Consider the following 24,120-nt stretch of genomic DNA (forward strand, 5'->3'; position numbering starts at 1 on the left):
AAGAGCCATGACATGAACAGATGTTTGTACATCCATAATAATAACAGCATTATAAACAATAGTCAAGGTGGAAGCAGCCTAAGTGTCTGCCAATGAATGAGTAGATAAACATGTTATTAAAATATACATACAATGGAATACTGTTCATCCTTAAATAGGAAAGAAATTCTGACACATGCTACAGTGTGAATGAACCTTGAACCTACTCATTATGCTAGGTGAAACCAATCACCACAGGACAAATACTATATGATTCCACTTAAATGAATTACCTAGAGTAGACAAATTTGTAGGGTCAGAAAGTAGAATGGTGGTTGCCACAGAAAGGGGAATGAAGAATTATTGTTTAATAGGTATAGAATTTCAGTTTGGGAAGATGAAAAAATTCTGGAGCTGAATGGTGGTGAATGTACTTAATCTCTTGTAAGCTGTATACTTAATGGTTTTTTGGTAAATTTTGCATTTTATGTATTTTACTATGTTTTTTTTTAATGACCTCAATAACCTAACTTTACACTTTGAGGAAGTAGAAAAAGAAAAACAAATGAAGCCCAAATTTAGCTGAAGAAAGAGAATACTAAAAATTAGAGCAGAGATCAACAGAATGGAGAGTAGAAAAATAATAGAGAAAACCAAAAGTTAACTTCCTTGAAAAGATCCACAAAATTGACACATCTTTAGATAAACAGGCAAAGAAAAAAGAATGAAGACTCAAATCAGTAAAATAAAAAATGAAAGTACATTGCACCAACATTACTAAGATAAAAAGGATTATAAGAGAATATCCAACAAATTTGATAACTAGATGAAAGGGTCAAACTCCTGTAAGGAATGGAAAATTGTGAGGTTGTAGGGAAAAAAATGTAAAGAAAATAAGAAGTAGGTGTATGAAATTAAAAGCAAAGTGAGGTACCACTTTATACCCACTAGTATGGCTGTAATTTAGAAAGAAACAGAAAAAAACCCTGAATAACAAAGGGTGTTTTGGTAAGCTAAAAAAAAAACATTGCTGAATAGTATACAGTAGTATACTACCTTTGTGTAAGAAGGAAGGGGAAATAAGAAAAGACATGTATCTTTGCTTATGTATGTATATATATAGATTTAAAATACTATATAAAATATATAATCAGTATTTTAAGTATAGAAATTATTTTAAATTATAAAATTAATATATAAGTTTTATATTAAATATAAGATAAATAGATAATTCTTTTTTGATATTTCATGTTGCTGTATCTTCCGATTCACTATTTCCTTCTTCAGTGTTTAATTTGCTATTAATTTCATTTGATAAAATTTCATAAATATTTTTTTCATCTCTTGAAATTCAGTTTTTAATATCTTCATTTTTTTCCTTACTGTTTTTGTTTTACTTTACATCCTTGATCACGTACTTGATCACATACATCCTGATCTCATACTTCACATCCTTAAAGCATATTTATAATAGCTGTTTTAATATCCCTGTCTGCTGTTGGGTTTGTTTCAAGACTTGTGTTTAAGCTCTTTGGGGTCGAATCTTAAATGGCCTTTATTCTAAGGCTGATTTAATTCCTTTCTTGAAACATGGGCCCTCTGTGGTCTCTACTAATGCTCCATGAATTCATCTACATCTCTCTACTCTAACTGTTGGGAACCTAAAAACTCTTAGATTGTGCATGAGCTCTGGAAAGTGTTTGGCTAATAGCTTCCCAGTAATCATTCTTTTCCTTGAAGTTCTTATTGCATGCTATTTCGAGGTTTCACCTTATGCATGCACAAGTTGGTTTTTCAGTCTAATGCTCAAGCAGACCCCTGTGCAGATTTCTGTAGCTCCTCCTTTGTACAATTCCTTTCTCCCAGATTCTCTGTCCCAGAAACCTTAACAACTTCAGCATCTCAAACTCCAGTTTCTTTCAACTCAACTCAGCAAGATTTCTGGGCTCTGTTTGGGTACCACTCCCTGAACTCCCCTGAACTCTAGTTTACAAATTGCCTCCAGGCTGAAACTCTGCATAAATGGTAGGGCTGATAGTATTTGCTTGACTTCTCTTAAGGATTGCAGTCCTGTGCTGCCTGTTATCCAGTTTTTCTTTGTGTCATATTCCAGATCCTGATACTTTCTCAGTCTGAAGTGAAAGTTTTTAAGGGTATTTAAAGTTGACATAACTGATGAGCAACACAGAAATATTATGTGCCTGTGAATGTGATGCCCTTGGAAGGACACATTAGCACTATGTATCACTATGTGGACTTCAGTCTGAGCTGACCTTATCATAAGGAAATAGCAAACCCAATATGAGGAACATTCCATTAACCAGGATGGATAGGGCGCACGGTGTGGGGAGCAGAGGGGTGTGCTGCATTCTGTACAAATGTCAGTGTCTTGAAAGTGAAAGCTGACGAATCGTTCCAGATTAAAGAAAACTAAAGAGACATGAAAACTAAATTTTGCATTATGTTATCCTGGACTGAATTTTGTGCTTAGGGAGAAACAGTACATAAAGAAACATTGGGTCAATTGAGAAAATTGGATTAAAGAAAATATATTTAGTCCAGTTCAGTTCAGTCGCTCAGTCGTGTCCGACTCTTTGCGACCCCATGAATTGCAGCACGCCAGGCCTCCCTGTCCATCACCAACTCCCGGAATTCACTCAAACTCACGTCCATTGAGTCGGTGATGCCATCCAGCTATCTCATCCTCTGTCGTCCCCTTCTCCTCCTACCCCCAATCCCTCCCAGCATCAGGGTCTTTTCCATTGAGTCAACTCTTCGCATGAGGTGGCCAGAGTACTGGAGTTTCAGCTTTAGCATCATTCCTTCCAAAGAACACCCAGGACTGATCTTTAGAATGGACTGGTTGGATCTCCTTGCAGTCCAAAGGACTCTCAGGAGTCTTCTCCAACACCACAGTTCAAAAGCATCAATTCTGTGGCACTCAGCTTTCTTCACAGTCCCAACTCTCACATCCATACATGACTACTTGAAAAACCATAGCTTTGACTAGATGGGCCTTTGTTGGCACAGTAATGTCTCTGCTTTTTAATATGCTTTCTAGGTTGGTCATAACTTTCCTTGCAAGGAGTAAGCATCTTTTAATTTCATGCCTGCAATCACCATCTGCAGTGATTTTGGAGCCCCCAAAAATAAGGTCTGACACTGTTTCCACTGTTTACCCATCTATTTCCCACGAAGTCATGGGACCGGATGCCATGATCTTCATTTTCTGAATGTTCAGCTTTAAGCCAACTTTTTCACTCTCCTCTTCACTTTCATCAAGAGGTTTTTAGTATATTAGATAAGGGTATTGTGTTAGCATTAAATTTTATAATGTTTGTAACTGTACTCTAGCTATATGAGAATATTCTTATTCTTATGAGATATATCCTGAAGTATTTAGAGCTAAATGGCTATGATCTATGCAACTTATTCTTAAATGGGTCTGGAAAAATATATAAGGAGAGGTGTTAAATGATAAAGCATATAGTAACAAAAGGGTTAACAAATTAGTGAGTCTGGTAAAAAATATTTTTCTGTGCAACTTTTCTGAAAGTTAGAGAATATTTACAAATAAACGTTTTTTTCAAACTTTCAAACAATGTACTTTGGAATAATATTTGACAGTACCCATTTAGCATACATATGTTCTGACTAAGTCCCCAGTCCTTTTTAGCATTCATTTGAAAACAGAATTTTCCTTGAGTTGAAACTAAAGTGTAATAATGTTAGACTGTGGTGGTTCTCTAAGTATGGTCTCCATACCAGCAGCATCTGCATCAACTGAGACCCTTTTAGACACGCACATTTTTGCACATTTCCTGTCCAGACCTACAGAATCAGAAATTCTGGAGTTGGGGCCCAGCAGTCTGTAGTTTAACAAGCTTTCCAGGTGATTCTGATGCATATTATAGTGGAGGACCCCTGCTCAAGTGAATATATTTTAGGAACTACTGTTGTCTTCAAAAGTACCATTTCTTTCATTTTCAGATTCTCCAATTTGGGAAATACCTGCTATATGAATGCTATTTTACAATCTCTATTTTCACTCCAATCATTTGCAAATGACTTGCTCAAGCAAGGTATCCCATGGAAGAAAATTCCACTCAATGCACTTATCAGGTAATTATTATATACTTACTGAGTAACCTCTTAACTATCGATTATAGAATAATGGTGTTTTAGATACTTAAAATTTTATGTGCCATTGTTAGCAGTCCTTAAAATATACCTTCCAGTGTTTTGTAAAACCTGCTAAACTTGTCTCTTTTGTTTTATCAGACGCTTTGCACACTTGCTTGTTAAAAAAGATATCTGTAATTCAGAGACCAAAAAAGACTTACTCAAGAAGGTTAAAAATGCTATTTCAGCTACAGCAGAGAGATTCTCTGGTTATATGCAGAATGTGAGTACTAATTGTTTTTAAGCACCTTAGAGATCGGGAAAATTGAGATGATTTTAGTGTGTTACCCAATTTAGTTTATCTTATTATTTACTATTTTTGGCTGTGTTGGGTGTATGTTGTGGTGCATAGGTTCTTTGTTGCTGTGAGTGGGCTTTCTCTAGTTATGGCAAACAGGGGCTATTCTATAGTTGAAGTGCGCAGGCTTCCCATTGTGATGGCTTCTCTTATTGCGGAGCACAGGCTCTCTAGCACAGGCTCTCTATCGCGGGCTCAATAGATGTGATGCACGGACTTAAGTTGCCCCACGGCATGTGGGATCTTAGTTCCCCAGGCCAGGGATTGAACCAATCTCCCCTGCATTGGCAGACAGATTCTTAACCCCGGGACCACCAAGGAAAGCCCAGTTTTATTTTAAAATGAGATTTGTACACATGTGTTCATTACAGGTTGGAGGACTTCCAGTAAGGTTCAATATAACTCTGTGTATTTTATCATTTTAATGATATCGATGTGATTTGCCCCATTGTAGGACCTTAGACTATTTTAGTTACAAAGGTTATTTTAGAAAAATCACTCTTTTTTAAAAACAAATGAAGGAATGATTCACTTATTAGTCATGCTAATCTGACTTATAGTTAGGAACGTAAAATCTGTCATTTGTTGTCGTTTTTCACAAAACATGTACCCTAAAGCACTAGAGTAAATCTGACCTTTTTCCACACATGTTACTGACTTCCCAGTGCTTTAGTTTTATAGATCACAATGTTACTAACCTATTATTGTAGCAAGAAATGGTTTGATCTGATTAAGGATATTATACCTTCTTAGGATGCTCATGAATTTTTAAGTCAGTGCTTAGACCAGCTGAAAGAAGATATGGAAAAATTAAATAAAACTTGGAAGATTGAACCTGTTCCTGGAGAAGAAAATTCACCAGATATTTCAGCTACTAGAGTATACACTTGCCCTGTTATTACTAATTTGGAGTTTGAAGTTCAGCACTCCATCATCTGTAAAGTGTAAGTAATCTCTTAAAAAAAAAAAAACCACCTCTTTTCCCTTTTAATTCTTTATGGCAAGTGACTAAAACTCTTCTCTGAGAGTGTTAGTTGCTCAGTCATGTCCTACTCTTTGCAACCCCATGGACTGGGACTGTAGCCCTCTAGACTTCTCTGTCCAAACTCTTCTAAAAGAGTGTAATTCTTCATTCCTGTGTCATGGGGAAACATGAATATAAATATCTTTGTTCATTATCTCTATCCTCTATGAAAATGCGTGATGGGGTGAGAACTAAAGCGAACTTAAATAGTTGGTTAAATGCTTTAGTGCTGACTGAATGGTTAATTTTGCTCTACTTTTTGTGTGTGCCTGTGCCCTGAAAAGACCCCCTCCTATTAGTTGTTTATTTTGTTGAACCAAACTGTTTTTATTAAAAATGTGTTTTATATAAAATACAAATTATTTTTAATTTTTGCAATGCTTTTTAATCTTGTTTATATGTGGGGGTTTCCCTGGTGGCTCAGTCAGTAAAGAATCTGCCTGCAATGCAAGAGATGTGGGTTCAGTCCCTCCAGATCCCCTGGAGGAGGGCATGGCAACCCACTGTAGTATTCTTGCCTAGAAAATCCCATGGACAGAAGAGCCTGGCGGGCTACAGTCCATAGGGTCACAAAGAGTCGGACATGACTGAAGCAACTGAACATGCATGCACAGTTCCAAGACCTGAACTAGAGAGCCAACGGAGTAAGTACCAATCCCAGGATAGGAGACTACTGATGTCCAGCTCAAGTAGTTAGGCAGAGAGAGAGCAAATTCTTTCTGTTTATATTAATTATTTTTAAAATAATTTTATTTATTTATTTTTGACTGTGCTCTGTCTTCATTGCTGCACAGACTTTTTTGTAATTGTGGAGAGCAGGGATTACTATCCAGTTGCGATGCATGGGCTTCTTATTGCAGTGATTTCTCTTGTTGTGGAGCATTAGCTGTAGAGTGCGTGGGCTTCAGTAGCTGGGACATGAGCACTCAAGTCATTGTGGCTCTCGGGCTCTAGAGCACAGGCTCAGTAGTTGGGGCACACTGGCTTAGGGGCATGTGGGGTTTGGGAAAATAAAAAAATCTAAAATTCAGCATTTATTTCTCATGCCTGCATACACTTGCTCAGTCACTTTAATCATGTCTGACTCTTTGTAACCCTGTGGACTGTAGCCACAAGGCTCCTCTGCCCATGGGATTCTCCAGGCAAGAATATGGAGTGGGTTGCCGTGCCCTCCTCTAGGGGATCTTCCCAACCCAGTCTCTTATGTCTCCTGCATTGGCAAGTAGATTCTTTACCACTAGCGCCATGCTTTAAGCCCCTTCTCAAGCCTAGTCATAAGAAATTCTTTGGGGGAACAGTGTTTCTGAAGTATATTTTTATTTAGTATTGCAGTTAGGCTTCTGAATTCTTAACATTTATCTTCTTTTATTCTTGCAGATGTGGAGAGATTATTCCCAAAAGAGAACAGTTTAATGACCTCTCCATTGACCTTCCTCGAAGGAAAAAGCCACTCCCTCCTCGTTCAATTCAAGATTCACTTGATCTTTTCTTTAGAGTAAATACTGTCTTTTGGTATTTTCACATAACTAAATTTTATATATCATAGATAATTGTATTTGAAGTTGCTTTCTTTAAGGCAGAGTTTGACAAAACACTTGCAGGGGAAACAAATGAGAAATATTTATAAATAGTATTTATTTTTAAAAGCTTAATAGATATGGTTGTTAACTGACTGTAGAAGAAAATTCATTGCTCAAGTGGATTATACATCTAACTCAACAGCAAGTGTTTTAGGCAACCTTAGAAACAAATAATACAGAGTGACACATGTTAAAATTGGGTAATGCAAATCAAAATTGGAGGCACTGAGTTAGTATACTAAGATCTGAGGAATGAAAAAATACTCTGCTTTTCTTTAGGTTATATGTGCCTTGTTAGAAACAGAAAGGGGGAGTCATGTTTGTTTTAGAGCTGTAGAGCTATAGATAAATATTTGCATATGTGATTCACTGCCATAGATATTCTGAAATTTTCTGGGACATAATTGAATTGTTGTGTAGTAGTCCTTATAATTGATGGAAATGTGCCAGGATCACCTTTAGTCTATATATTAGTGGTTCTTGTTTTGTTGTAGTAAATAGGCAAGGTTATCACTCTTGAGATTCAAAAACAAAAAAAACCTCTGTTCTTGAAATGATGAAAATTCAGCTCCACTCAGAGATAAATAGTCTGCTTTTCTTTTTTTTAATCTTTCCTTACTATTCCTGTTGTTATCATAGAATTTGAAGCTTTTTCTCTGTATCTTTACCCCCATTTTCTAAGGATATCTTGTTTCAGTTTTCTCTAGGTAATGATATCTGCCCCAAACTGGTCCTTTTAGAGCAGTTGTTCTTAGTGGGCTGTCACCAGAAAATTGAGTTCCATTATAAGAAAGGGGTAGAGTTACACCTAACAGACCAGGAACTCCGCCTAACCTTGAAGGTGATCTTATCTCTGCTATGGCCAAATGTTAAAATCTGGATATTCTCTTAGCAGTGGTTCTTGTGTATCCATGGGGAAAAGGTATCCATGGGGAATCTGCTACTGTGGTTACTATCATAACTTGAGCTGTTTCCATGGTTAAAAAAAGGAAATTATAAGTTGTGAAACAGGGCATATGTTACACTATATTCTGAGGATTAGGTCTTAATTTAGTAAGGCTTGTGATTCTAGACACAAAATTTAAACTGGAATTTTTCCCCTTTGTCTTTTTAACAGGCAGAAGAACTTGAGTATTCCTGTGAGAAATGTGGTGGAAAATGTGCTCTTGTCAGGCACAAATTTAACAGGCTACCCAGGTAAGATTAATTGTCTCTTCATTTTTTCTTCTTTGAAGTACTGAAAAATATTAGTGCATAAGTGAGGCTTATCAGATGGATTGGTAAAGAAGGTTAGCAAAGCTAAGACATGAAGAGGATAGAGAATGGAAAGCTAGAATTCCCTTGTATAAGAAAGGAAGAGAATTTGGAATGTTGAAAAAGAGGGAACCTGAGAGCCCCAAGAAGTTGGCAACAAGAGGATAAGATGAGGCTGATGAGATTTTGGGAAAATGACAGAAACGAGATAGTAAAGTAAAATTTTAATTCAGTAATGTGTAACACTCAGTTAAAATCTGTCATGCTGTAATTTCCCTCTCTTATTCCAAACCTTCAATAAAAATATGCTACAGACACATACACATGTGCGTGTGAAAATAAAATAGAGTAATTTTTTTTGCAATTTGTGCTTTCTTTTTTTTCAGAGGGTAAGTTGGTAAGTTTGGCGGAGTTCCTGGTCTGTTAGGTGTAACTCTACCCCTTTCTTATAATGGAACTCAATCTTCTGGTGACAGCCCACTAAGAACAACTGCTCTAAAAGGACCAAAGTTTGGGGCAGATATCATTACCTAGAGAAAACTGAAACAAAAAATCCTTTAAAAATGGGGGTAAAGATACACAGGAAAAGCTTCAAGAGATTTTGAAGCTTTTTGAAATTCAAGAATTCTGAATTAGGAAGGAAATTAATTTATATTGTATTAATCTGTATAAATAAACATAAAGCCAAACTAGTTAAAATATATATCATATGATTATAGAATAGCTTTCAGTTCTTTCCAAGAACAGATCTCAACCACAAACAAGATTATTATTAACATTAAGTATTTATGTGGCACTTTGCCTTCAGAGTGCCTTACTTTCTTTTAGAAGCTTCACTTTTCTATGAGTGAATGTGGAGTTTCTGGAACCAGTCCCTAGGGACTAGTTCTTTTACATTCTGTATCTGTGCCTTTCTAGAAAATGAATTTCTTTGAAAGAAATGGCTTTCTAAATCATAGCAGTATTATGTTGACCATAGTCTGTCTTTTTTTCCTTAAGAGACTTATTCTTTCCTATTTGTGAGTGTTTTAAGGCAAGAGAACGTTAGTCACTCAGTCATGTCTGAATCTCTGTGACCCTGTAGACTGTAGCCTGCCAGCCTCCTCTGTCCATGAAATTCTCCAGGCAAGAATGCTGGAGAGGGTAGCCATTCCCTTCTTCAAGGGAATCTTCCCAACCCAGGGATTGAACCTGCGTCGCAGGCAACTCTTTACTGTCTGAGTCACCAGGGAAGCCCAAGCCATCAGGGAAGGCAGGAGAGTCAGGGGAATAAATCTTAAAAAGGATTGGTTGTTACCAGCTGTCACTAAGGAAATCAGTCAAGCCTTTGTGTCATAAATCCTAATTTCTGGACTTGCTCTATTTTTGTTCATTTCAGTATTAAATCAGTCTGTTTTATTCTTGAAGGCCCTGATACCTTTATCAAATCTGTTCATTTGTAGTCCACCTCAGCTTTACAGATGAGTGATAATTTGACTGTTTCATATTACCCTTTATTTTGGTGGGATCATTTGAAAGTTTAGTCAAATATTTGACATTTGACATTCATCTTAGTCTCTTCACATCAGTTGGATTCTTGTACTCTCTCAAGTTGTGAGTTTGAAGGCTATGAATTCTTGCATACTTTTTAACAGAAATACAGTCAGTAACTTCAGTTTACAGATTTTTGACTTTGTTGTTTCTTTGGTGAAGGTATATACAGTAAGAAAGGAAACAGTTTTCCATAAACATTATTCCCATAGATGTTCTGAAATTCAATTTTGAAAGTATTGTGGGCTGTGAAATATGTTTAGTCTGTTAAACAGAGATTATATTCTTTATTAGAGGTAAAATTGTTACTACAATAGTAATTTTAAAAACACCGCGGAGCTAAAAGCCTTTTCAGATCCACAAACCAGACTGGGCATGTACATCTTATAGAACTTTTTTTGAATGTGGAGAAAACTTTTTGTTTCTCTCTTTTCTCTAGAGAAGAGATAAGAATAGTTCTCATCAAAAGTCATCTTAAAAATTTTTTCACTGTCAAATATAAGGGCTGTTTAACACTTAAATTACCATCTATGGTTATATAGTAGTAATGTTAGTCACTCAATCGTGTCTAACTCTTTGCGATCCCACGGACTGTAGCCTACCAGGCTCCTATGTGCATGGGATTCTCCAGGCAAGAATACTGAAGTGGACTGCCATTCCCTTCTCCAGGGGATCTTCTTGACCCAGGGATCAAACCCAGATCTCCTGTGTTGCAGGCAGATTCTTTACCATTTGAGCTATAGGGTAGACCCTTATGGTTATATGACACCCATTTTTTTTACAAACTATATAACACTGAAATAAATAATTTAAGGATTTGACCCAGTATTAATACAGTATTTTAAAATTCAGTTTTCTTGTCTGATATGTTTTGGTTTAAAAGATGCTTGCTCCTTGGAAGAAAAGTTATGACCAACCTAGACAGCATATTAAAAAGCAGAGACATTACTTTGCCAACAAAGGTCCGTCTAGTCAAAGCTATGGTTTTTCCAGTGGTCATGTATGGATGTGAGAGTTGGACTATAAAGCACTAAAGAATTGATGCTTTTGAACTGAGATGTTGGAGAAGACTCTTGAGAGTCCCTTGAACTCCAAGCAGATCCAACCAGTACATCCTAAAGGAAATCAGTCCTGAATATTCTTTGGAAGGACTGGCGCTGAAGCTGAAACTCCAATACTTTGGCCACCTGATGCGTAGAACTGACTCATAAGACCCTGATGCTGGGAAAGATTGAAGGCATGAGGAGAAGGGAACAACAGAGGATGAGATAGCTGGATGGCATCACCGACTCAATGGACATGAGTTTGAGTAAACTCCTGGAGTTGGTGATGTACAGGGAATCCTGGTGTGCTGCAGTCCATGGGGTCGCAAAGAGTCGGACATGACTGAGGGACTGAACTGAACTGATGTTTTGTTTTTTTTCTAGTAACATTATTTTACCCAAACCTCTCAATTAATAAACTACCCAGTGCCTGTGTTTATTTTTATTTGTGTTCTTAGTATCTAGCACAATGCCTAGCACATGGCAGGTATTCAGTAAATGTTCCTTGACAGATAGTTTGGCCTATTGTAGTCTTTAAATCAAAAGCTGTCTAACATAGTTAAGTGATCTCTTCTTAGCTGTAAAAGAGCTACCTCTGTTATATTCGAACTAGTAGTGTCATCGTCTTCTGTTTTTCAGAATCCTCATACTTCATTTGAAACGATACAGCTTCAATGTTGCTCTCTCACTTAACAACAAGATTGGGCAGCAAGTCATCATTCCAAGATACCTGACCCTCTCATCTCATTGCACTGAAAATACGAAACCACCCTTTAACCTTGGTTGGAGTGCACAGATGGCAGTGTAAGTCCTTGAGAATTTCTTTCCCTTTTGAAATAGAAAGACTTTTACTATCTGATCAGAAGAATGACTGAATTAGATAACACGACTCCAGGTAAAATCGTACCAAGAAGGAGATTTTAATTTTGCTTTATTTGAGGATTCTGTGCTAAATTACTTTGTGATTTAAGTAATTGAAAAAATGCTTTAATAACAATTTTCAATGCACATTAATTGCCTTTCATAATAAATTACCTTTTGAGGGAGTACTCCTTACTCTTTTAGATCACTGGAAGACAGTTTTATACATTTGAGGAATACAAACCAAATTTGTATGGTCTTAAGAGTCCTCTGAACACTAAAATTACCAATTCCTGTGTTTGTTGCCTAGAAGTTCTGTTTCAGCAAATCTGCTTTAGGACTGGGAAATCAGTATTTTTAATGAATGTCTTTGCTGACTCCTTGAAGTATGCAAACTTGAGAAACAGTATATTAAATATTATGCTGGGACCTTTAAAATAGATTGTGTCTTCATAAAAGTATTATTACCAGTTTGAGCAAAGAACTTCAATGGTGCCTCAGAATTTTTCCATGAGAAAAGAAGTAACTTTTTATTTTATCATCATGAATCCTGGGAAAACCTTAAGATTTCTTCAGATGTTGCTTTTGCCTCTGCATACTTGCATTACTTTGAGCCATATGTTGTAGTTCCATTTTATACTTACACACTAAGTGATAAACATTTGCTAAAATGAATTGATGAAGTTTTGTAAAAATTATTTCCCTTTTGGATTAATATTTGAAATATATTCTACATCATATAGGTTTATACTGAACGCCTCCCTGAGTCAATAACATATTCCCAGAGAGTCAGTGTTTCTGGATATTCTCTTATGGCCTTTCTTTAGAATGGATGTCTTTGCTTGATGCAAACTGCCCTCTACTGGTAGAGCTAGTACTCTTTCTGGAAATATTACCATTTCATACCAGTAGACAAGGCTCTTTACGATCACAGGCCTGAAACTGGGCTCTCTGACTGTACAATTTAATACCTTTGAGACTTTGGACAAATTCCTTGACCTGTCTGAAGGGAAAATAACAGAGTAGTTGTGAACTTTAAATGAGGTAATATGTATGAATTCTTCTAGTGCCTAACATCTAGTAAGTCCTCAATAAATGAGAGCTGTTACTATTTTATTGCTTAAAAGAACTGAGACAAAGAGAATTTCCCAAGTTCTTTTCCTGTTGTATCAGTATTTGACTTCATTTCCAATATTATTTATTTAGATCATTAGATAAGGCAAAGCCTAGAGAAAGTATTTTGTTTTCTCTTTTGGCCTCTATTATTTGTTGAAAAGTATAGTTGTTTGCTTTTCAAGAGGATATATAAGGGACTGTAATACAGGATAATTCATTTTATAAGTTAAGTGTATATTTTTTTAGTAATGTAATTATATACGTTATATATTTTCTAATTTTCTGATAGTTCTAGACCATTGAAAGCCTCTCAAATGGTGAATTCCTGCATCACCAGCCCTTCTACACCTTCAAAGTGAGTTATATTTCTTGTATACCCAAAATTTGTATTTTTAAGGATTTGGCTTACCCTAATTTCCAAGATTATCCCCTCCCCTTTTCATATTGTTTCTCTTTTTGCATGATAACTGCTCTGCATTACTATATTTTGGAATTTTCCTAAATCTGCTTTGAACTGTAATTAGGGTATATCAAGTTTTAACACTGAAGCAAGTTCTGATGATCCTCTCAAAATTTTGCTTTAAAACTTCTTAGATCATCTTTTGTATGTAATATTTCCATCCTACAACTCTAGAAATTGACTGATGACAAGGAATTTTTAGGATTGAAGGGTTAAAGTAACCCGTACTGGTATAAAAAGCACCATTCTTCAAATACACGCATGGAGATCTCAAAATATCTTTTCACCTGTTGCTAACTAGTGTGGGACTTCTTATCTTAGACACTGAACTGGAGCCATTCTGAAAAGGGACAGGAAAACAAATACATACTAGAATGTAGCTATTCTACAAATATTTTATATATTTTTGCTTCAGACAAGAAGTTTGTCCAAGAAGGAGACAAATACTATTTTTTTTAATATACCTCCTCAATGATTTGACTAGAATTACAGTTCCTGATTAGACATTTCTAAATGACTTGGTTGTCATTTGACTTTAAAACTAATTTTTCTAAAGATTTGATGTCCCAAAGTACTTTTAGAAAAGAGACACTTTTGTTGTTTAAGGGCTTTTGGGGTGCTTATATAACCATAAAATGACATTTGGGAACTGCTGTTTTCTTTTCCTCCTGTTAATTATTTTTCAGTGCAATTAGAACCAGATGACTAACTGACTAGAAATCTGAAATGGTACCGATATGAATACTCTTGCCCGTTCTCAAGATACAAATGAGCAATACCACTTGGCTGCTTAGAAAGTGAGCAAGTGATGCCTTTACAGGATGAATATTTTTCCTTACTACAGGCAAGCTGCCTTCTGTGAATATAGTAACTATTAATGGAATGCACTCTTTATGTACCAAATCACTATAGTTTCAAGAAAGAGATGGTTTCATTGGGCATCATTATACTTGGCATGGTCAATCTGTTCTCCAGGGTCTTACTGGTATGAGAATTTGAGAGTTGGTCAATAAAGATGACTAGGCCCTAGAAGACCTGTCATGCCGATCAAACTTAAAAGAGGCTGAATTATGAACCAAAATACCATTGGTTCTTCTGTAATATTCTTTGTCACATTTGACCCTGGTATATTAGTAGCCAGGTGTCACCCTCCTTCAGCAAAGTATTTACATAGATAAATAAATAAATGGTATGTTCAGTTTTGCTTGGTGAGCATGGAATCAGAAATGAAGAATTAAGATGGCTAATTGGCTTTTTCGAAGTTATATTAAAAACTCTTTTTAAATACATATTGGGAGGCTATTCAAGTGTTCAGGCTGAAGTGCAGTGATACCCTGACTGCTCTCAGCCAAAGACCATGGTTGGGCTTATCGCTGACCACTTGCCTCTTTTCTTTGATCTACATTGCTACACATCCTCCTGGTTTCCACTGTGGCCTCTTATTTCTTGATGCCATCATTCTATATGTTTATTTATAGTTTTCACATTTAGATTATTGCATTTTCTAACTTCCATTTGACATTTTTTCTTTAGTATAGCATATGAATTTATGTTAACCTTCATCAAAGAAAGTTTGTGCTTTTTTACCTTTACCACTTTTTCCTTTAGTTTATTTTTGGCTCACTTAGAAGACAACACAGTAACACCTTACTTATCTAGTATCGTTGAAAAATAATATTTCATATTCCAAATGAATTTTTATATGATTTAAGCTTGCCTTTTAAAACATTGCCTTTTAATTTTAATCTTTAAAATGTTTTAACCATTTTAGATGGTTATATCTTTGTAACCTTGTAGAATTCCTTATATTATTAAATGATACACACTGAAGATAATTTAAATATATTGTAATGACTTAGAACCAGCATTGTAAGTATCCATTATTACACTGTGTTTTAATATGGTAATGCCCTCAGAGGCTTTTAATTCTTATGAGTCAGTTTGCCTTTACATTAAATTACTTTATAGTTCTTTATTGTCCTTTTGGTGGTTATTCTCTCTCATTTCTTAGCTCTCATTTCTTGATGAACTTGCTACATTATTTTATTCACCATTTCCTGGGGAAGAAGGGTCCCTGTCTAAACAGTAAAGTTCATGAGCTTAGAAACTACTACCTTCCTCAGAAGCCTTTTTTTTTTTTTTTACCTTTTGAGTCTCTGTGTTCTAGAAGGTAGAGGTTGCCAGAAGTTGGACGTGCATATAAATAGATAAGTGGAATGTTACTGTTAATTTCAAAGTACATGGATCATAATTTTAAAGAGCAAAAATTAGTCCTCATACACTCTGTTGTCAAAAACATATTCATTGCTGTGTCTGCATGCATTCAGTAGAGTACTTGCTTTATAAAGACAGTAACAAACTTTTTTGGAGTTGATCATTAAAAGAAAAAAGGCACAAAGTGATTGGTTTACTGATAATATAAAATAGCATAAGAGTTGTCTGATTTTCAAAGCATGGTTCTTTTGGAGTAGGGCAAAGGTAATGCTTAAATATACCTATTTTGATATTTTTTTTTCCTCTGTTAAATCATTCTCCATAATGGAAAAACTTTGTTTTATTTTGATATTTATACTTCAAAGAAATAACAAGGACAGATATTTATTTATCACTTACATAGACTTGTCTGTTTGTTTGTATCTCTTAAATAACAGGAATTTCACCTTCAAATCCAAGACCTCTTTGGCTTTATGCCTTGATTCAGACAGTGAAGATGAGCTTAAACGCTCTGTGGCCCTTAGCCAGAGGCTTTGTGAAATGTCAGGCAGTGAACAGCAGCAGGAGGAGCTGGAAAAGGTAAGTGGTTTCTTATCAAAATATCTGACCGTAGAAACAAATGCCTTTCGTAAGCAATGTAGGCAAACTTAATAAATACATACAATAGATCGTAAGCTTAATGCACTTGTTCAAACAATTTTAAGAGTGTGCTGTTTGTAGCTACAAAACTTGTGTGTTTAAACGTGGATTGAGGCTTTTATAAATTTGAGGTATAATTGACATAAAACATGAGATTAATTTCAACTGTATAACATGATATATTTGTATATATTTATTGCAAAATGATCACCACAAGAAATCTATTTAACATTATCACTATAACTAGTTACCAAAAAATTTTTTTTTCTTGTGAGTGAGGACTTTTCAGATGTACTTAGCAACTTTCACATATGCAATGCAATATTATTAACTGTAAATTACATCCCCATGACTTATTTTATAACTGGAAATTTGTACTTTTTTGCCCCGTCACTGATTTCATTGACTCCCTAGTCCTCACCTCTGGCAGCCACCGTCTGTTTTCTGTATCTGTGAGCTTAGTTTTTTTGTTTGTTTTTTTTAGATTATACATGTAAGTGAAATCATACAGTATTTATCTTTCTCTCTGTGTAACTTATTTCCCTCAGGGTCCTTCAGTGATGTCACAAATGGCAAAATTTCATTCTTTTTCATAGTTTTTTCATGGTTGAATAATGTACCATCGTGTGTGTGCGCGAGCACTTACACACACACTCATTTCACATCTTTATCCATTCATCCATCAGTAGAAACTTAGGTTGCTTCCAAGATTGATACTTGAAGAAATGACAGTGGTTGTAAATAAATAGCTTCCTCCTATTAATATTAATCTTTAGAGCTACTTTTACATTGCTTTGTGTGTTTAATCACTCAGTCATGTGCAACTCTTTGCAACCCCTTGGACTGTAGCCTGCCTGGCTCCTCTGTCCATGAGAACTCTCCAGGCAAGAATACTGGAGTGGGTTGCCATGCCCTCCTCCAGGGGATCTTAGACCCAAGGATTGAACCCAGGTCTCCCGCATTACAGGCAGATTCTTTACCATCTGAGCCTCCAGGTCCTCAAATAATTACTTGCATTATTTTGATACTAATTGTTAATATGAGGGAACCATAGTAAATATTTTACATCAACAGGCCAACTAGGTAATCTAAAAGTTTGATGGGTGTGAAGGCACAACTTACAGCATCTTCAGTCTTGACACCCAATAATGATAATTAACATTTTGAAGATATAAGCTTTTTTAGGAGTTTGCATCATCTCATGAAACTGATTTTAAACCTCATTTTAATTATTTCAGTAGTTATTTTTTGTTCAGACTGTTTGCTGTCTTTAAAGTTAGAGGTAGTTTGTGGTTGCTGACCTTGAGTGAGAAATGACAAAGTGAAAAATTTTCCCAGAAATCAGAGAAATTTATTCATAAAATAACTTCTAAATATTTATAAAATCTTGATAGTTTTTATTTTTTTCATCTATTCAAAAAAAAAGGAATGAGAGCTACCCACATTTTAAAAAGAATGTTAGGTATAGTGACATAACATTTACAGTGTGATCCATGTATGTCTGGAAAAAATATACCAAAAACACTTAAATATCTCTGAGTGGTGGATTTTGAATGAGTTTATTTTATTATTTTTATGTATTTTCCAAATGTTAATACATAAAGAATTAAAAGAAAATCAGGCTTTCCAGTGACTTTATTTATTCATTATTAGTTGTTAAATAACCCAAAACATCAAAGAAAGGAAACTTTGGCAATTCCCTGGCAGATGAGTGGTTAGGTTTCCACGCTTCCACTGCAGAGGGCATGGAACTAAGATCCCACATCCACATGGCACAGCCAGAAAAAGAAAAAGGAAAGGAAACTTTTTAGAAATAAAACATCACTTTAAACTCTAAGATATGCTGTATTTGTAGGCATTCTGTTTTCTTCTAAAAGCAGTTCTGTTCTTTAGGATTCAAAATCATGCAGAATAGAACCTGATAAATCTGAATTGGAAAACTCGGGATTTGACGGAATGAGTGAAGAGGAGCTTCTAGCAGCTGTTTTAGAGATAAGTAAAAGAGAAGCTTCACCATCTCTCAGTCATGAAGATGATGATAAACCAACCAGCAGCCCTGATACCGGATTTGCAGAAGATGATATTCAAGAAATGCCTGAAAATCCAGACTCTGTGGAAACTGAGAAGCCGAAGACAATCACAGAGCCTGGTAGGTTTAAAGATAAACATCTGTTAAATAAGACACAACTGTCTTAAAAGTTTTATAATAACAAATGACTTCTACATAATGGGAGATGAGATGGATCTGTATAATAGAGCTATAATATTTTTGTGCTCTTTCTCTTCTTTTTCTAACAGAAATGAGAAGTGAATATTGTGAGTTAGTGTCAGAGGCTAGTGGTACAGTATTCCTTGTCCCTTTAGGTGTCAGTTCAGATCAGTTCAGTTAGTCAGTCCTGTCCGACTCTTTGCGACCCCATTAACCGCAGCATGCCAGGCCTCCCTGTCCATCACCAACTCCTGGAGTCCACCCAAACCCATGTCCATTGAGTCAGTGATACCATCCAACCATCTCATCCTCTGTCATCCCCTTCTCCTCCTGCCTTCAGTCTTTCCCAGCATCAGGGTCTTTTCAAATGAGTCAGCTCTTTGTATGAGGTGGCCTAAGTATTGGAGTTGCAGCTTCAAAATCTGTCCTACCAATGAACACCCAGGACTGATCTCCTTTAGGATGGACTAGTTGGATCTCCTTGCAGTCCAAGGGACTCTCAAGAGTCTTCTCCAACACCACAGTTCAAAAGCATCAATTCTTTGGTGATCAGCTTTCTTTATAGTCCAACTCTCACATCCATACATGACCACTGGAAAAACCATAGCCTTGACTAGATGGACCTTAGTCAACAAAGTAATGTCTCTGCTTTTTAATACGCTATCTAGGTTGGTCATAACTTTCCTTCCAAGGAGTAAATGTCTCTTAATTTCATGGCTGCAGTCACCATCTGCAATGATTTTAGAGCCCCCCAAAAATAAAGTCAGCCACTGTTTCCACTGTTTCCCTATCTATTTGCCATGAAGTGATGGGACCAGATGCCATGATCTTCGTTTTCTGAATGTTGAGCTTTAAGCCAACTTTTTCACTCTCCTCTTTCACTTTCATCAAGAGGCTCTTTAGTTCTTCTTTGCTTTCTGCCATAAGGGTGGTGTCATCTGCTTATCTGAGGTTACTGATATTTCTCCCAGCAATCTTGATTCCAGCTTGTGTTTCTTCCAGTCCAGCGTTTCTCATGATGTACTCTGCATATAAGTTAAATAAGCAGGGTGACAATATACAGCCTTGATGTACTCCTTTTCCTGTTTGGAACCAGTCTGTTGTTCCATGTCCAGTTCTAACTGTTGCTTCCTGACCTGCATACAGGTTTCTCAAGAGGTTTCCCATCTCTATCAGAATTTTCCACAGTTTATTGTAATCCACATAGTTAAAGGCTTTGGCATAGTCAATAAGGCAGAAATAGATGTTTTTCTGTAACTCTCTTGCTTTTTCGATGATCCAGCGGATGTAGGTGTATATCAAAAGAAAAGTTGGTATTCCTGCATTTAAAAATTGTGTCAATTTTTGGTCACTTTTTTCTTACCACTTCTCTCAGGAATTTGTGTAATTCTTTTCTTCATTTTTTCATATCTGAACTTATACCAAGTTTTAATGTATAAATCAAGTTCTCCATTCTTCTTTGGGTTCATCCCTTTAAAATGGTAGAAAGACCACTGAACTAAGAGAGCAGGTCTTGTGTCTAGTCTTAGCTATACCACCTACCAGTTATAAATTTTTAAATAAGTGATTTAACCCCTTGATAGCTATGAGACGTACTTCACGTGGTTGGAGTAAAATGTTAAATAATACATATGTATTATGTTAAGTGCTATACAGATACAAATATTTTTGTGTTAATTATTACATTTTGTTGTTTCTCCAGCTGTCACTGTAAACAACAGAACTGAACCTCCTTGCCTTGCGCTATGGGTGTCTTAAGATTTTTAAGTAAAAAATTTTTACTGCCTCTCCTTCTGGCTATGTCTGACTTTTTTCTGCTGGTACTAAATACTAAGGATTTAGTATCTATATCTGTATAGCTAGCTAATGTGTGTCAGTATGTCAAGACTAGGATTTTGGAAGTGAAGACAATACTAGTGTATGATAGAACTATTTTTTTTATTCTTGGAGTTGTTAGGGCCTTGTCAGATTTGAATTTAATATACAAGCAAAATAATTAGTATGCCTTCAATTTAACTGGAAACAAAAAGCTTATGATGATTTTTGTATATAGATGTTTCCTTTTTTTAACATGTTTTTTTATCTCTTGATGGTAAATATCCTTATAAAGTCCCCTTCTCTTACTAAACTAACAATCACTGCCTTTGGAAGTGAATCCTAGATACTAGATCATTTCATCAGTAAGGATTTCAGTACCACTAAAAGATAAGAACTCTTCAAAATAACATCCTCCATATCATTATCATATGTTAAAAATTAATAATAATTCTAAGGAATGATCAAATATGATCAAACCCTCTATAAGGTTTTTTTGTTGGTTTTTTTTTTAATTTTTAATTTTTACTTTATTTTGCTTTACAATACTGTATTGGTTTTGCCATACATTGACATGAATCAGCCATGGGTTCCATAAGGTTTTTATTTTGAAAATTTCAAATCCGGAGAGAAATTGAAAAATAAAATACACACTTTTATACCCTTCACCTAGATTCATTAACATTTTGTCACTTTCTTTTTCCTCTCCCTTCCACACCTCCCCCATGTATATGTGTAGTTGTGCAACAGTTACCCCAAAATTAGTGCTTTAAAACAACTATTTTAATATATCATAATTCTATGATTGACTGGTCTTAGATGGTAGTTCTTCTGCTCCCTGTATTGTTGACTGGGCAGTAACATTCAAGATGGCTCACCTTGGCACCTTGGTGGTATTGGTGAGAAGGGTCAGCTGGGATGCCTAAATCGCCTCTCTGTTCTTCTGGTCCCCTTTCCCTGGCCATCTCTCTCCTCTTCTTCTCTTCATCTTTTCCATCTCTTCATATAATCTCAGGGACTCTCCCTTTCCATGTGGTCTCTTCAGTATGGTAAGCCAAATGTCTTAAAGGATAGCTCAGGGCTCCCCAGAACACAAAAGGGGCATCTGCCAGGTCGTCTTAATGTATAAAGTGAAGTGAAGTCTCTCAGTCATGTCCAACTCTTTGCAACCCCATGGACTGTCGTCTACCAGGCTTTTCCGTCCATGGGATTTTCTAGGCAAGAGTACTGGAGTGGGTTGCCATTTCCTGGAGTGGGTTGCCATTTCCTTCTCCAGGGGATCTTCCTGACCCAAGGATTGAACCCAAGTCTCCTGCATTGCAGGCAGATGCTTTACCCTCTAAGCCACCAGGGAAGCCCTTAATGTATAGGCTCAAAATTAGGACAGAATCAGTTCTGTCACATTTTCTTAAAGCACTCACAGGATCTGCAAGTGTTCACTGTGAGTTGGACTACACAGAGTTAGAATACCTATATGCATGGTTCATTGGATGCCATCTTTGGAGAATGAGCACACACACACACTTCTTTTTTAATAGAACTATTTGAAATTGCAAGTATCGTAACACTTTACCCTGAAACACTTCAACTTGACTGTCCTAAGTACATGGAAATTTTCTTATGTAACAGTTAGCATACCTAAGAATGTTAAGAGTGATTCCATATATAATTCCATATATAGAGATCCCACATATACATTTTGCCATTTATCTGTAATGTATTTTTTACACTTAAAAAAAAACTCAAACCCAAAGCTTACCCACTGCATTTGGTTGTTAGGTCCCTTTAGTCTCTAGTCAAGGCCAATTTTTCTTTGAAAAACTCCCTTTATGAATTGTCCTACTATTCTTTAACAGCTGTTTTGGATTCCTCCCCACACACACCCCCCACTCCATACCCTGAAACTTAAGAGCATGGAGATGGGATCGTTTTTCTCCTTGTTGCCCATTGCCAATTCCAACTGCTTGTCTCCTTTCATCCTAAAAAAAATCCCTGCTCATTTGAAGCATGTAAGTTCTGACTTTGCCATATTATCTCTTTCTATAGCTATCTTTTACCTTCCAGTCATTCCACTCCCATCAGCATTCTTAGGGCTCTCAGCATCCTCCTAAATGTCCCTGTCAACCACCTGGTTTCTCAGTTCCAAAGAACTTTTCTTTTTCCCCATCTTGACAACTGACGAAACTCAAACCAGTAGTTCTCACAGTATGTCTCCAGGCCATCAGTACCATGTAGGAACCAGAGATCAAATTGCCAACAACTGTTGAATCATAGGAAAAAAAGTTGGCTTAAAACTCAGCATTCAGAAAACTAAGATCATGGCATCTGGTCCCATCTCTTCATAGCAAATAGATGGGGAAACAGTGGAAACAGTGACAGACTTGCTGGAAATGCCATTCTTAACCCCCACCCTACACCTAATGAATGAGAAACTCTGGATGGTGGGGCTCAGCATTCTCTCTTTTGATTCCAGCTGATTCTGATGCTAAAGTTTGAGAAGTACCTCCCTAGATTTTGTCATCATCAGTAACTGTATCACCTTTGAAATACTAATTTCAAATATCTTTCTCTAACCCTTTTCTCCTCCTAGCTCAAGTAATGTCATTCTTTTATTCTCTTTATTTCCTGCCAAAAAATGTTCAAATTACCACACAGTTGCAGTCATTTCACGTGTTAGCAAAATAATGCTCAAAATTCTCCAAGCTAGGCTTCAACAGTACGTGAACTGAGAACTTCCAGATGTTCAAACTGGATTTAGAGACGGCAGAGGAACCAGAGATAAAATTGCTGACAACTGTTGAATCATAGAAAAAGCAAGAGAATTCCAGAAAAACCTCTGCTTCATTGACTACGCTAAAGCCTTTGACTGTGGATGACAACAAACTGTGGAAAATTCTTAAAGAGATGAGAATACCAGACTACCTTACCTGCTTCCTGTGGAACCTGTATGCAGGTCAAGAAGCAGCAATTAGAACCAGACATGGAACAACGGACTGGAGGAGAGTACATCAAGGCTGTATTGTATATTGTCACTATATTGTATATTGTCACCCTGCTTAACTTCTATGCAGAGTACATCATGTGAAATGCCAGACTAGGTGAAGCACAAGCTAGAATCAAGATTGCCGGGAGAAATATCAATAACCTCAGATATGCAGGTGATAACACCCTTATGGCAGAAGGCAAAGAGGAGCTGAAGACCCTTGAAAGTGAAAGAGGAGAGTGAAAAAGTTGGCTTAAAACTCAACATTCAGAAAACTAAGATCATGGCATCTGGTCCCACCTCTTCATAGCAAATAGATGGGGAAACAGTTGAAACAGTGACAGACTTTATTTTCTTGGGCTACAGAATCACTGGCTGCTGATGATGACTGCAGCCATGAAGTTTAAAAAATGCTTGCTCCTTGGAAGAAAAGCTATGAGAAACCTAGATAGCATGTTGAAAAGCAGAGATATTACTTTGCCAAAAAGGTCCGTGTAGTCAAAGGTACGGTTTTTCTACTAGTCATGTATGGATGTGAGAGTTGGACCATAAGGAAGGCTGAACGCCAAAGAATTTATGCTTTTGAACTATCATGTTGAAGACTCTTGAGAGTCCCTTGGACTGCAAGGAGATCCAACCAGTCCATCCTAAAGAAAATCAGTCCTGAATATTTACTGAAAGGACTGATGTTGAAGCTGCAACTCCATTACTTTGGCCACCTGATGCGAAGAGCTAACTTATTTGAAAAGACACTGATGCTGGAAAAGATTGAACACAGGAGGAGAAGGGGACAACAGAAGATGAGATGGTTGGATGGCATCACTGACTCAATGGACATGAGTTTGAGCAGACTCAGGGAGATGGTGAAGGACAAGGAAGCCTTGCATGCTGTAGTCCATGAGGTCACAAAGAGGTCAAAGTTGGGCCACAAAG

General features: G+C 36.4%; 1 protein-coding gene across 3 annotated transcripts in view; it reads left to right on the forward strand.

The window, feature by feature from the left end:
- The window catches only part of USP37 (ubiquitin specific peptidase 37), an 89,030-nt gene that overhangs the window by 44,911 nt on the left and 19,999 nt on the right, over positions 1 to 24,120 (forward strand). For 2 of the 3 annotated variants that reach the window (XM_040228360.1, XM_040228359.1), the window contains 9 exons: positions 3,970 to 4,101; positions 4,261 to 4,384; positions 5,213 to 5,403; positions 6,861 to 6,978; positions 8,181 to 8,260; positions 11,530 to 11,694; positions 13,157 to 13,222; positions 15,979 to 16,120; positions 18,074 to 18,329. In XM_040228360.1, the coding sequence (XP_040084294.1) occupies positions 3,970 to 4,101; positions 4,261 to 4,384; positions 5,213 to 5,403; positions 6,861 to 6,978; positions 8,181 to 8,260; positions 11,530 to 11,694; positions 13,157 to 13,222; positions 15,979 to 16,120; positions 18,074 to 18,329 (1,274 nt within the window). The remainder of the gene's footprint in view (positions 1 to 3,969; positions 4,102 to 4,260; positions 4,385 to 5,212; positions 5,404 to 6,860; positions 6,979 to 8,180; positions 8,261 to 11,529; positions 11,695 to 13,156; positions 13,223 to 15,978; positions 16,121 to 18,073; positions 18,330 to 24,120) is intronic. The other variant, XM_040228361.1, reaches the window with a different exon arrangement.

The sequence above is a fragment of the Oryx dammah genome, unplaced genomic scaffold (assembly GCF_014754425.2).
Source record: "Oryx dammah isolate SB20612 unplaced genomic scaffold, SCBI_Odam_1.1 HiC_scaffold_27, whole genome shotgun sequence".
NCBI lineage: Eukaryota > Metazoa > Chordata > Mammalia > Artiodactyla > Bovidae > Oryx > Oryx dammah.